Source organism: Euleptes europaea, chromosome 11, assembly GCF_029931775.1.
Source record: "Euleptes europaea isolate rEulEur1 chromosome 11, rEulEur1.hap1, whole genome shotgun sequence".
NCBI lineage: Eukaryota > Metazoa > Chordata > Lepidosauria > Squamata > Sphaerodactylidae > Euleptes > Euleptes europaea.
Genome location: NC_079322.1, coordinates 46,163,705 through 46,176,876, shown reverse-complemented (window position 1 = coordinate 46,176,876; position 13,172 = coordinate 46,163,705). Strand labels below are relative to the sequence as shown.

General features: G+C 39.8%; 1 protein-coding gene across 1 annotated transcript in view; it reads right to left on the bottom strand.

Moving 5' to 3' along the window:
* Window positions 1-13,172, bottom strand: part of MEOX2 (mesenchyme homeobox 2) — a 77,674-nt gene that overhangs the window by 20,459 nt on the left and 44,043 nt on the right. The window contains exon 2 of the mRNA XM_056857628.1: window positions 2,173-2,345. Within this exon, the coding sequence (XP_056713606.1) occupies window positions 2,173-2,345 (173 nt within the window). The remainder of the gene's footprint in view (window positions 1-2,172; window positions 2,346-13,172) is intronic.

Genomic DNA, 13,172 nt, shown 5'->3' with positions numbered 1-13,172 from the left:
CTATGATTTGTGCGGTGTGGAGAGTTTCCACATGATATGAAAGAATCATAAGACAACAGGCACTGAATATTATGTTTCCAGCATCTTCCATATGATAGTAAACATATACATATCTCCTTTCAAAAGAGTGAGTGATTATACACAGTATAATACTGTGCCTGTAAATAATCAGCATAATTATAGATAAAAGTTCACAATCCAGTTCTGAATGACATGGACTTAAATTGAATGATTTTAATGGATTTAAATGAATTTGAGTCTGCTCTGGAATGTGGCCAAAGAAGGAAGTTCCCTGTGATCTATTTCTGTTTCATTTGGCATAACATTCTACAACTTGTAAACGGAATGGAATGCTGCGATTTTTTTAAAGCACTCTGATTGGCTAATGCACTGGCCTTTGATCAACAAAACTGAAACTGTATTAATTCCTGCAAAAAGCAATTGTTGGGAAATAAAAAAAGTTTGTAATTTTATCCTGTAATAGTAATTATGATCATGCCAGTGTATTTTGTGAGGATTAAAATTATAAACTGAGATTTCTTGGAATGCTTATTTGATTATTAATATTCATGAAATCAATGTAGCAATCTAATACTGTAATATTTATTCACACTATGTATGGAATTCTATCCAGTGTCAGAGCATCAGTATCAGAGTATGCAGAATTAAAATTAATGATACCTTTATTTTTTTCAAATATTCATATTGTGTTAAATCTTTTTTTGCCTAATGTGTGATGATGCTCTACAGGTAACCTTTCCTGAACCACATTCTGTTGAACTCTCAGTAGATAAGCAATTCAGACATTAGGAAATGGCATTATTTCTACAATGAAAAAATATGATTAGGAATGACTGTACTAAACAAAACCAAGGCCATAATAATAATAAAAAAACGAGGTTCACATGGTTAATCCAGTGCTTTTAATTCATTTACATATGACACATCAGTTTTGGGCACCACGATTTCAGAAAGAAGTAGACCAGCTGGAACATGTGCAGAGGAGAGCAACAAAGACGGTAAGGGGTCTGGAGACCAAGCCCTATGAGGAAAGGTTGAAGGAGCTGGGTGGGTACGTTTAGCCTGAAGAGGAGAAGACTGAGAGGGGATATGATAACCATCTTCAAGTACTTGAAGAGCTGTCATATAGAGGATGGTGCCGAGTTGTTTTCTGTTGCCCCAGAAGGTCAGACCAAAACCAACAGGTTAAAATTAAATCAAAAGAGTTCCCATCTAGACATTAGGAAGAATTTTCTAACAGTTAGAGCAGTTCTTCAGTGGAACAGGCTTCCTCGGGAGGTGGTAAGTGCTCCTTCCCTGGAGATTTTTAAGCAGAGACTAGATGGCCATCTGTCAGCAGTGCTGATTCTATGTCCTTAGGCAGTTGATGAGAGGCAGTTCATGAGAGAGAGGGCATCTTGGCCATCTTCTGGGCATGGAATAGGGGTCACTGTGTGTGTGTGTGTGTGTGTATGTGTGTGTGTGTGTGTGTGTGTGTGGGAGGTAGTTGTGAAATTCCTGCATTGTGCAGGGGGTTGGACTAGATGACCCTGGTGGTTCCTTGCAACTCTATGATTCTATGACAACATCTAGGAGATACTTTTAGAGATATTTGAACACTAAAAATTGGAATACAAGAAAACAGGAACATAGGCATGGGACTGTTGGGTGCTATCTATTGGTAACAGCATTTTCATGATTTTATCTTTGTGAGTGTGTGTGGGGGTCTATTTTCTGACCTCTTCCCTGTATTGCTATATGTCATCCTTTTACCAAGTTCTGTTAGCATTAATAGAGACTGCAGATAGATGGATATTTTAGTCAAATGAGAAAGGAATAAAATGTATTCATACAGTAAATGCCTATAACTTTTTTTTTAAAATGCATAGGATAGGGTGAATATTAAATGTGCAACTTGAAAATGCATTTGTTTTACTCTGTCAGACACAGCACTTAAATCATTAATTTTCCATGACTGTTACAATGTGTTAACTGATTTTATGAGTATCTCTCTCAAAGACAACATTGATATTATCCAGTATGTGTACACAATATAAATGTCACATTAGAATTTTATTTTATTCCACACATTATTATGTGCATTTGTAAATGTGATAGATTTGGCTTGAAGTAATTCTCTACACTCGAAACTCCATTAATTTCCTTCCTTACCTGTCTTTCAGTAAGATCCAAGTTTACTGCTATCTCGTATCTCCGCAGCCTGGTGAGGTAGTTGTGGTGGGCAAATTCGGCTTCTAACTCTCTGATCTGCTCTTTGGTGAAAGCTGTTCTTTCCTTCCTTGGTTTACTGTTGACTTCTGATTTATAATTTCCCTCTTGAGAATCTGAAATGAACAGAAAATCAAATCAGAAATCATAGCATGCATGATCCATTGGGATGCTATCATCACAGATGAAGATGTCTTCTATATTTGAAAAATGTTGAATATATAGTAGTTTTCACAACCCCTGGGTCAGGACCCAAAAAGTGGGTCATGAAGCCTCTAAAATTGGGTCATGCCTCCTTAATGGCTGCTCCTGCTGTTTCCATTGTTCTCATTTGTATTCTGAAAACCAAGATCTGACCCTGGAAATAGTATCTTCCAAGTCGAACATTAGTTGGTATTTTTTTTCCACTGCATATGCATGTTGATCACATAAAATGTATCCTGATGATTACTATACAGAGTTTCTTAGCATCTTAGGGGGGATTAGAAGGAGTAATGGGGATGGAGAGGGTGGTCAAAGGCTGGAATATAACCTCTATATGCAAAGGCTATGTATGTCAGAATGCCACTTGCTTGGGGTTCATAGTGGGGACTGCTCTACCCTTTGTGCAACATTTTTGGTTTCTCAAAAACATCTGGTTAGCCACTGTAGAAAAATGGAATGCTGAATTAGATGGGTGCCAAGGTCATAGTTTGCCTAGGATGCAAAAAAACAAAACAAAACAAAAAAAAAACTTGTGCCAGACCTGGATGGGTCACTATACCAAGTGTGGGTCACCATACCAAAAAGGTTGTGAACCACTAGTATACAGGATTATTAATCCAAGAGATGTTCTGCCAAGATCTTGTCTACTAGCTATACACTATTTATGTCAATGGATTCATTGATTAATGGGTTTATTTTATGGATCAATTGATATATATTATATTTTATGTCAAAACACCAAGGACCTAATCTGGAGATACTCAAATGTGGCAATGAACAGCCTGACTTTTGTCACAGGTGCGTACCTACTCACCTGCATCCAACACTTGGTCAGCACTGATTGCTTATTTAGAGTGGTGGGCATCCTGAATTTCCCACTCCATGGGAGGAGGAAAGTCTGGATTCAAGCAACTTGATAACCGATGTCGTAAAAAAATGACAGTTCTATGCATGGGTTTATGTTTTGTGCATGGTTATTTATCCACTGTTGGGAATGCATGCACAGTTCTGAATGATGGACAGAAAGACCCAGACATGGGAACCATGCACACACTGTCTTTGCAACCACATTTCAAATAACCATTGTATACCTATTAGTCACTTAAATGCTTTCAAATGCTATTATTTCATAACGAAAGGTATTTTTATTGCTACAACACACACACACACACACAGGTTCTCTTTTGCAGTGTGTTTTCATGAGGCAGAAAGGGTATTTTTCATAGCTTTGCTATGAGCCCAGTAAAGCAAGAAAACAGCCAGAATGACCAGGTGGGGGTAGCTGACTATCACATACCACCAGGGCTTCCTCCTTCAAGCATAGCCTGAAAAGAAAAAACCAGGCACATGTTATAATCTGTGACTGGGTAATGAGAGGCCCTAGCAGTGATTGGCCTCTGGGGATGAAGTCCTTCCCTGGCCTCTGTGAAGCAAGAAACTGCAGCAAACAGAACATCTAGAGGGTTTAGGGTGGGGAAGACTGACCATTATACCCTTCAAGTGACTTATTCTGTTGAAAATTTTATTTTATGATATGGTTTTAGCTGCAGATGGTGTTTTTTTTATTGTCAACTGCCTTAGAAGGCATTATAGCTGAAAGGGGGTCTTTAAACATAGCCAATAAATGAATGAAAGGTCAGGTGCTATTATCTACATTGGCTCATTTATATGGTGGTTCTTTGGGATGTGCTTGTCTTAGCAAACATTTTTAACAAGGTATGCTAAAGGTATGATAATACTATTACCATTTTCTCACATTATGGTTTTCATGTGTAGACATCACTTCTATGTAGGAAAATATCTGCACACCATCACTAGTGGTAAATGCACACGTATCTATTTTGCCATGTATTTGCAAGTTTTATCCATGTAGGAAAACCACCATGTGCGAAGTGGCCTTAAATCAAACTATGACCCGCATATCAGATTACCCCGCCCACCCAAATTTTATAGCCATTTGTTTCTAATCTTGGCATACCGCATGCTGTAAATCCAAAATTAGCTAGCGTTCACCATGAGAATCACTAGTCAACTTTTGGCTTCATTAACCATCTTAAAAATGTCACAGATAAATTCACACTTCAGCTGATGGCTTAAATAGAAACCTGCATCAGCTTCCAGCAGACAAGCCCTTAAGCAGCCTCTTTATGACTTTTGCTAAAGGATGAGTCATCAGCATGCCTGAGATTGTCTTGCTGGCGGCAAAGTCCAATTATGAGAGTTATATCTTATAAGCAGACAATAAAAATGATTTGAATCAAAGTTAACCATCTGTTTGAGGGCCATGGATACAAATGGGAAGATTTTTTTTTTAAAAAAAACAGAACAGTCTTTAAACGATTGCTGTTGGTGCTGAAAACTGTTGGAAATATCTGTGATGGAAAGCTCATCTTCCTATATGTGAAACAATTTTTTAAAAGCAACTATTTTTTTAAAGAAAACTCTAAAAACTATAGTAGATGGAACACTAAGAGGAAGCCAATAGAAGCAAAGTAAGATTAAAATCCTAAGAGGAAAAATCCCCCAAAGGCATATACAAATAGAAAGCTTACTATACTTCCAGGAAATGCTTTGAGTAGATGCTTTGGCAGGCTTTCAAGGCATGGCGATTCCAACTATAGACCAGACACTCAGAAAGGCTTTTCTATATGCCGCAAGAGCACAGAGGGTGTGCTGTGTAGCTGCAACTATGGCATCCTATATGAAACAAGGAAAGTAGAGCAGGGCAGTGCCACCCTATCTCTTAAAAACCAAGGTTAGCCATTGCAAAGCTCTGTCATCCAGTTTCAAGGCCCTCATAGTAAGAAACAATATCCACCCTTGTCCTGCTCTACACCCCTAACATTTCTTTGTGCAGTGTAAGTCTTGCACTACCTAAAGACTTTCCTTTGCACACCAGTAAATAAATAATGCATGAAGGAGGGCCAGCTAACCCTGCAGGAGGGAGACAGAGATGTGTCTATGCCAGCCATCTTCCTAGATCCTGTCTCCTATTGCAGAAACAGCTGTTACAATCTATACTTAATTGTGGATACATGCTTGATTAATAAGGGCTCAACTAGATGTGAAAGCATCCCTGTGTCTGCCATGGGGACACCACTGCCATTTTAAGGCTTGTATTTTCTTCTTTCAAAAATGCCATGGGGGCCTGATCCTGAAATCTTACATAAAGGTGCCCTAGCTGGGTGGAGACCAAGGTGCTTTCCCAACTGAGGAGTCCTGAAAATGGTGCAGGGGGGAGACAGCACAGCATAGAGGCAGGATCCCAGCAGCAGCAGCAGATGTAAGGGGCAGTGCTTTCTGGATGATAAGGTTGCCAGCTCCAGATTGGGAAATACCTGGAGATTTTGGGGCAGTGCCTGAGGAGGGCAGGGTTTGGGGAGGGGAGGGACTTCAATGGGGTATAATGCCATAGAATCCACCTTCCAAAGCGGCCATTTTCTCCAGGTGAACTGAACTCTATCGGCTGGAGATGAGCTGAAATCCCAGCAGATCTCCAGCTTCTATCTGGAGGTTGGCAACCCTAGTGATGAGGGAGAAGCTAGGGATGAAGACAGTGGTGTCTCCATGACCCAGCAAACACCATTCCTCACCTCCACTGCTGCTAGGCTCCTGTGCCCCCATCATTCTATCTTCCGCTCCACACACAAACACAGCTGTTCAGTACTTGAAAAGGTGCGGAGGGAACAAGATCACCTAGTCCCCTTGTGTCTTGGGACCGATCAGGATTCGGCCGTTGCAGCATTTTTAAGCGGTCACATTCTTCTGTAATATGACGTTGGCAGCCATGGCTCAAATCTATAACATGTAGTATATTCAGCCTGCCTACCCCTGCACTTCCCAAAGAAACAAATGAAAACAGAATCACATTTTCTGAAGCACAATGGTTCAGGAAACAAAGTTCACTGATAGCACTACAGTAGTTCTGGAAGATGTTGTGTGTGTGTGTAAAGTGCCGTCAAGTCGCAGCCGACTTATGACGACCCCTTTTGGGGTTTTCATGGCAAGAGACTAACAGAGGTGGTTTGCCAGTGCCTTCCTCTGCACAGCAACCCTGGTATTCCTTGGTGGTCTCCCATCCAAACACTAACCAGGGCTGACCCTGCTTAGCTTCTGAGATCTGACGAGATCAGGCTAGCCTGGGCCATCCAGGTCAGGGCTCTGGAAGATGTTAGCATACCCTTAATGAGAAAGACTGAAGTCCAGTAGAACCTTAAAGACCAACAAAGTTTTTCCAGTGTATAAGGGTATGTGATGAAAAGAGGTTTGACTGTCATAAAATTATACCCTAGAAAACTTTGTTGGTCTTTAAGATGCTACTGTACTAAAGTTTTGTTCTTCTACTGCAGACCAACACAGCTGCCTGAAACTACCTTAATGATAAAGAAGCTGCAACTGGACCCTTTTCTCCTTTGGATAGTTTGTTTGGCTGTCAGTCCACACCCTTCATTGCAAACGAACTGTTAACTTTAATGCACAGCAGATCACATTTTGTTAGTTAAGGAAGATCCCACATGAAACCTAAGCAGCCAAGGAAGACTCGCTGTTTAGACATTCTCGCCATTACTGGATGCTAAGTATAAATGAATATTATGCTGTAACCTTTTTTTTGGCAGCAAGCACTTCTGGCAGCAGCAGGGGGCTTCATTGGAAGACTGGCATATGGGTAAAGTCTGGATTAGAGTTTCATGGCATCTCACTGAATGTATGTGTGTCATAAGGCAACTTTTCTTGGCAAAGATGCCCTGGCTGAACTACTCTGGGACTGCTCTATGCACGGTGCCCTCATTGCCACATTTGTTTGCGGGCCTTCTGCTTCCTTATAAGTTTTACATGGCTAACCTGGACTAATTGAAATGTTTCTCTACTTGTAATGAAATAATCTTTGCATATTAAGCGATAACCATTAAATATAGTGTTAGAAACCAAATCTGTTTCCATTTCATAAAATAAATATTACAGTGACAGGTACTGTTGAAGCTTGAGCAGCAAAAATTAAAAATAAAAGGAACAGCAGGAGATAATCCAATGTCTTTTGCAACTGTTAATACAAATATAATGAATGCATTCCTTTTTATAGTGAGTCATTTTCTCAGTGCTAGTTGCTCTGTCAAATTTCTGCACAAAAGAGAACATTTTATCTTGCAAGTTTTGTTATACACATCAGGAATCTGAGAGTGTGATTTGCCTAAGACAACCCAGTGGAATCATAACTAAAACTTTGCTAACTCTAATCGCTGACGTCACTACCAGAAATATTGCCTTCTATCAGTCTGCAAATGATGGCATAGAGGATGACCATTTTATTTTAATGCTGAATACCATGGACTAGGAGCTGTGGCTTTATTAGAAACATTCTTATGAATATTCGGTGCTATTAAATTAATTAAAATATTTAACTCTATTTACTTTAATTTAGTTTGCAAAATTTCTGCCTATTATAGCACCTTATAAAACTCAAGATGGCAAGGGGAGACGATAGAAGAAGGTCATACCACTAGTACAAACAAAATAAATTCTAAAATTGGAAAAGTACATAGAAACATTAGACACTAACCACAAAGTCCTAGTAACAAGGCTTATTCAACAGAATTATAAACATTTTAGTGACTGTTTCCACAAATGTCTGGCTGTAACTCAAGTTACAGTTACAGTGGTAACCAGCTCTCTTGCTTTATTCAGAACTTCATAGGTCTACAGAATCAAAAAGTGTAACCAAAAACTGTATATCCCTGAATATGATCTTTGCTCTACAGTCCTCAGCTACCGAAAGGTCTCCACTCACTTAAACAACTTTGCTTCTTTTCTCCTGCTGTGGAAGTAAGTCCTCAGAAGTAAGTCCTGTGTTATTCTATCTTGAGGAGGATCTAAACATGACTGACAGTGTTTGCTGCATAACACCAGTTGTGCAATAGGACAATATTTCATTTGGATTTGTTTTCTTGCAAAGTAAACAAATCTGAATGGCTATGTGGTGTCATCATTCCAGCTTAGTGATATGCATTTGGATATACTCAAGACAAAACTACACGGAAAATTAGCTATTCTGGGTTTGCTCAGGATAGGGTTGCCAGGTCCCTCTTTGCTACCAGCGGGAGATTTTTGGGAGCAGAGCCTGAGGAGGGCGGGGTTTGGGGAGGCACTTCAATGCCATAGAATACAATTACCAAAGCGGCCATTTTCTCCAGGTGAACTGATATTTATTGGCTGAAGATCAGTTGTAATAGCAGGAGATCTCCAGCTAGTACCTGGAACGGAACCCTAGCTCAGGAAGACCTGAAACAATGATTCTGGGAGTAACAAAAATGTATTTCCTAGCATTTCAAAGGTGTTTCAGGGCTTCAGGGAGGTGCAGGAGTGGGGAGGAAAAGAGAAGAAACCGGCCTGGGAAACAGCTGTTAGCATCTCTTGAGAAGAGAGATGTTGCCCGACAGATGGTGATTAAGTAGTCCATGGCCCTTTAAATTTTAAAAGAGAAAAGACTGGAATTACTATTCTGGCATTGTCCTTGCTGGACGCTTCTCCCTGGAACCAGCAGCAGAGGCAGCAGAGCCCACTTCCTCAGCCAGAAAATGGTACGCAGACTGGCAGTCTCCTTGATTTGAGGCTTGGCTATTGCAGTAGCCATTTCCTCCCTGGCACTGGAGGATACTACTACGAATGCTACAAATGCTCACCATCTTAAATCCACCACCATATTTTGCATTCTGTGGTATATGTTGTGTGTCTGGTCTCTCATCTTTGACTTGTCCACTTTGGAAGACTCCATTAAGCGACCCTTGGCAAAGCAGAATCATACAGATCTACAAACCCTGTCATCATGACTTAGTTCACATACTTGATGGGGATGGTGATGATTATGATGAAGGTATTCCACTTAATGCCAAATAGATTTTAGAAGCCAAATGCAAAGAAATTGAAGGAATAACTTCAGGGGAAAGTGGATTGAGCAAATATATAACTTTTAAACTCCAAATGCTTTTTGTCTTTGTCTTCTATTGGCCTGTCCAGCACTATCTCCCCATTATTTTCTATTAAAACCAAGCTACTTGGAATAGTATTAAGGTACATGAAGTTTGGTTGTTTTGATTTCCAAATCAGTAAATTTCATTCTCCTGGAATTTTTCTTTTTAGCAGTTTCTATCAGCCAGGACAGGGAGACTCCATCCCTTTTTGACCCTGAGGTCTGTATTCGGTATCACCTGCATTGTTTTCTCTTTGGTGGAAAATGGGTGGAAAACCTGGAAGAGATTTCTGGCAGATTTCTTGTCAGCTTCCCATCTGTTTTGCAGCTGTTGCAACTGAGGCAAAACCCTTCAGTTTTCCTCTACTGCTGACGCCAAATAGTAGGTGTAGCTGCAGAGGGGGAAAAATCCAAGAGGGGCCCAGAATACACTCCCTCTTCCAGCATAATATTTTAAGTATTAACATATGGTATATAACACCTGAGGTTAAAAGAAGGCATTATGTATAGCATGTATTGTTCTTCACACTCTCTGCCACTCACATATATATTTTATAAAGCGTAGACGAGTGATCAAGGGAAGGGTAGTTTGATGGGCTTTGTTCTTTAAAACTTGGTTCATTATAACTAAGCAAACTGAAATAGATAGCATAGTTGAGAAACCTACAAGCTTATTTCCAAGTGTTTTTTCCTCTACAGGCTACAGAGTTCAGAAGAGATCTTAAATTTAGCTTGGCATAGTGAAAGAAAATGTGGTTGTTTGCAAAGGGACCTAGGTCCATCACCAGCTAGGGAATTATTTAACTTTGTACAAATGGCAAACTGAGGAAGACAAAGAGATTAGATCCTATGTCGGCAGCATTAAATCAGGATATTACACTGCTACTATTCATAATAAGCCATTGTACCATCATGGAATCTTGATTCCATTACAAGTACTTGCCATGACTCTTACTCTTCAGTGGGGCAATGCATTTCTATCCCCTTACTTGGGAACATGGATTTTTTATAATACTGACGGCACTGCAATGAAGGAAATATGCTTTTTCTGAATAGAACAGTACATATTAATATGCATATATGTTGTCTTCTTTGTGTGATATTTTCTCTTTATGTATTCCACTATGGACCAACAAATAATAAATTTCTTAGAAGGTGTCATATATGAATGCCTGTTCTTTATACCTTGCATGAGTTAACCCTAAACATCTCCATTCAGTTCAGTGTTTTTTCATTGGTCTCCATTCATTGGTCATTTTACATTCTTGTCTACCACATTTCAAAAGGCCCAATTTCCTTTCTTCCATTTTACCCATCACCTGTGCTTTACATATTTTCTTTTTGATCTTCCATCCTCTGCTATCTTTTCCTATATATCTAATTCCTTGTACAAGCTAAATTTATTTCCCTTATATGTGACATCAGGGGGAATCCGGACTTGTCATTAAAATTGTTGTTTTATTCTCATTCATTTAAAAAAATTAGTTCTGTTTGGTGGTGTAGCTAGCTCCCCCCCTCCGCAAAGTTTATGAGTGGGATTGTTATACATGACTACTTATTTGTGGATTACACTTTAATTATAACACATGAAATGGTTTTCCAAGCCCTGGGTCAAATGAATCTTGCAAAACCTAATCTGACCAATTGTCGTCAGGCAAGCACCTGTTATTTAACCATGTTCAATTATTAGATGTGCCATACAAAACCATCGACTTTTTCTTACTCTGATCTATTGTCAGTTGAATGTATAGAGATAAATGCAACATGACTTTCACTGTGAGTAATAGATCTTCCTTTTTAACCCTCTCCCTTAGCCTGGGTATACAGTGGGTAGTCACTACACTGTTTCAATAAGCTGTAACAGATGATCATTCAATATACAAACACTATTTCCTTATTGTAGATATTATGCTTATTTGGCTTTTTTAAAATTTTCCTTTACAGCATTTATATGCCACATTTCCATCCAATCAGGGCCACTAAGGCACTCACCACCCCTGACTTCTGTGCTCTCAATAGCTTTTTTGAGTGACTTCTTCATTCCAGAAAAGGGCAGTCAGGCTACCAATACAATCATTTGGTGAAAAGTGTAATTTGTTCCTCTTCCATTGTTTGGCCAATGCTTCCTTTTCATCTGCATCTCCCAAGGGACATTATACTGCTTTGGTGGGGTAGCCCACAGGGAGTATGAACAGCTTCCTATGACTGGGTAAGGGAATTACTAACCCCACTTTCCTGGAATTAAATCACATTTCGGATGGAATTATACATGCCAGTATTTGTACTACTGGAATTTATGTTGTTCCATAAGATCAGATAATGCCTCTCTGTATTTAACAATAAAGAATTCAGAGGTCTTCAGTACCAATGGTATCAGCCCTCCCCCCCCCCCACATTTGTTAGTGGAATTGACAGTAATTTGAAAATTGCACAAAGAGGTTGCAGGCCTTGAAAACAAAAATTTTCACTTCCTTGTGTGCCATGGGCAGATCAACAGCTGCACTGATGTTTTTGGGTTTAACCATAACCAATAGGACCTTTTGAGAACTGTGCCTGGTGCCTGGTGTAAGTTGATGCTTGTGTGTCACCTGCTACCAAGCTGCTACAAACCACAGTCTTTTATCCACAGGCAAAGACTTTAAAAGTTGAGAAATGAAGTCCAAGTGCCATAGCTGGACTGGAACAAATTTACTCATACTTGGACACAGTGAGAATTGCATGCATCCTTTTAAGATTTGCTCAAACTTACTCTTTCTTTAGGCACATCCATAAGAATGGTACTGATTTGATTACAATTTTATTTTCTTAGGCTCTTATGCAGTCCCCCCCTGAAAAAAATATGAGTACGTAAGTTAATTCAGACTTTGCTGCCTTTCAAGTTTGCTTCCCCCTTCCCCCAGTGCACGAGCTCCTGTCTGACCAAAAATAATAAATAGCTTGCATGTAAGCCAAGGAATTTAAGCTTTAAGTTTTCCATACTTAGCAATAAAATCTGAAACACTCACAAAGCTTAACACGGGTTGAGTTTCTTCAGAAACCTTTTATTGCTTTGCTTTTCCTTTCTACAAGCCATCCCTCAAAGTAGGATTACATGAAAGATAATGACAATTTGTGCTTTGACAACGTCACTGTGCTCAGCTACAGTATTATATGACAACAAAGATAGTTTATGGCATGGTGACCAAAAAGAACTGAACTAGGATCTGGGAGACCCAGGTTCAGATGCCCACTCTTCCAGGGAAGCTGTTCTGGGTGACCTTGGGCCGGTCACACAGTCTCAACCTAACCCACCTCACAAGGTTCTTGTGAGGATAAGATGGAGGTGAGGAGAATGATGTAAGCCACTTTGGGTGAAAGTGCCCTCCCAGGGTTCTCCATTGAGGAGAAAGCTAAGGTATAAATGAAGTATGTACATAAGTAAACAGCAGCATGACACTCTGATCTTGGGGATGAGCCCAGAAAGATTCAAACCCTGGGCTAGTGGCTTTTCTTCAAATAAATATATTCTTCACTTTCCCTCCTTCACCTACAGATCTGCTTAGCACCACCAAATGCAACACTTACCACCAGCATGCTAAGTGCTGGTGTCACTTCCAGTCGATGGCTCGAGGAATATTTGGGGAAGAGTGAAAGAGGAGAATCTGTTATGATAGCCATAAAATAGGCATCATGCTGGAGGAAAAATGCATGGAGTAGTTTCTGACATGAGCACAAAGTCTGGAAGAAGCGACAACCCTGGGGGGGATACTGCACCAGCAATTAGGCAGAATGAGCT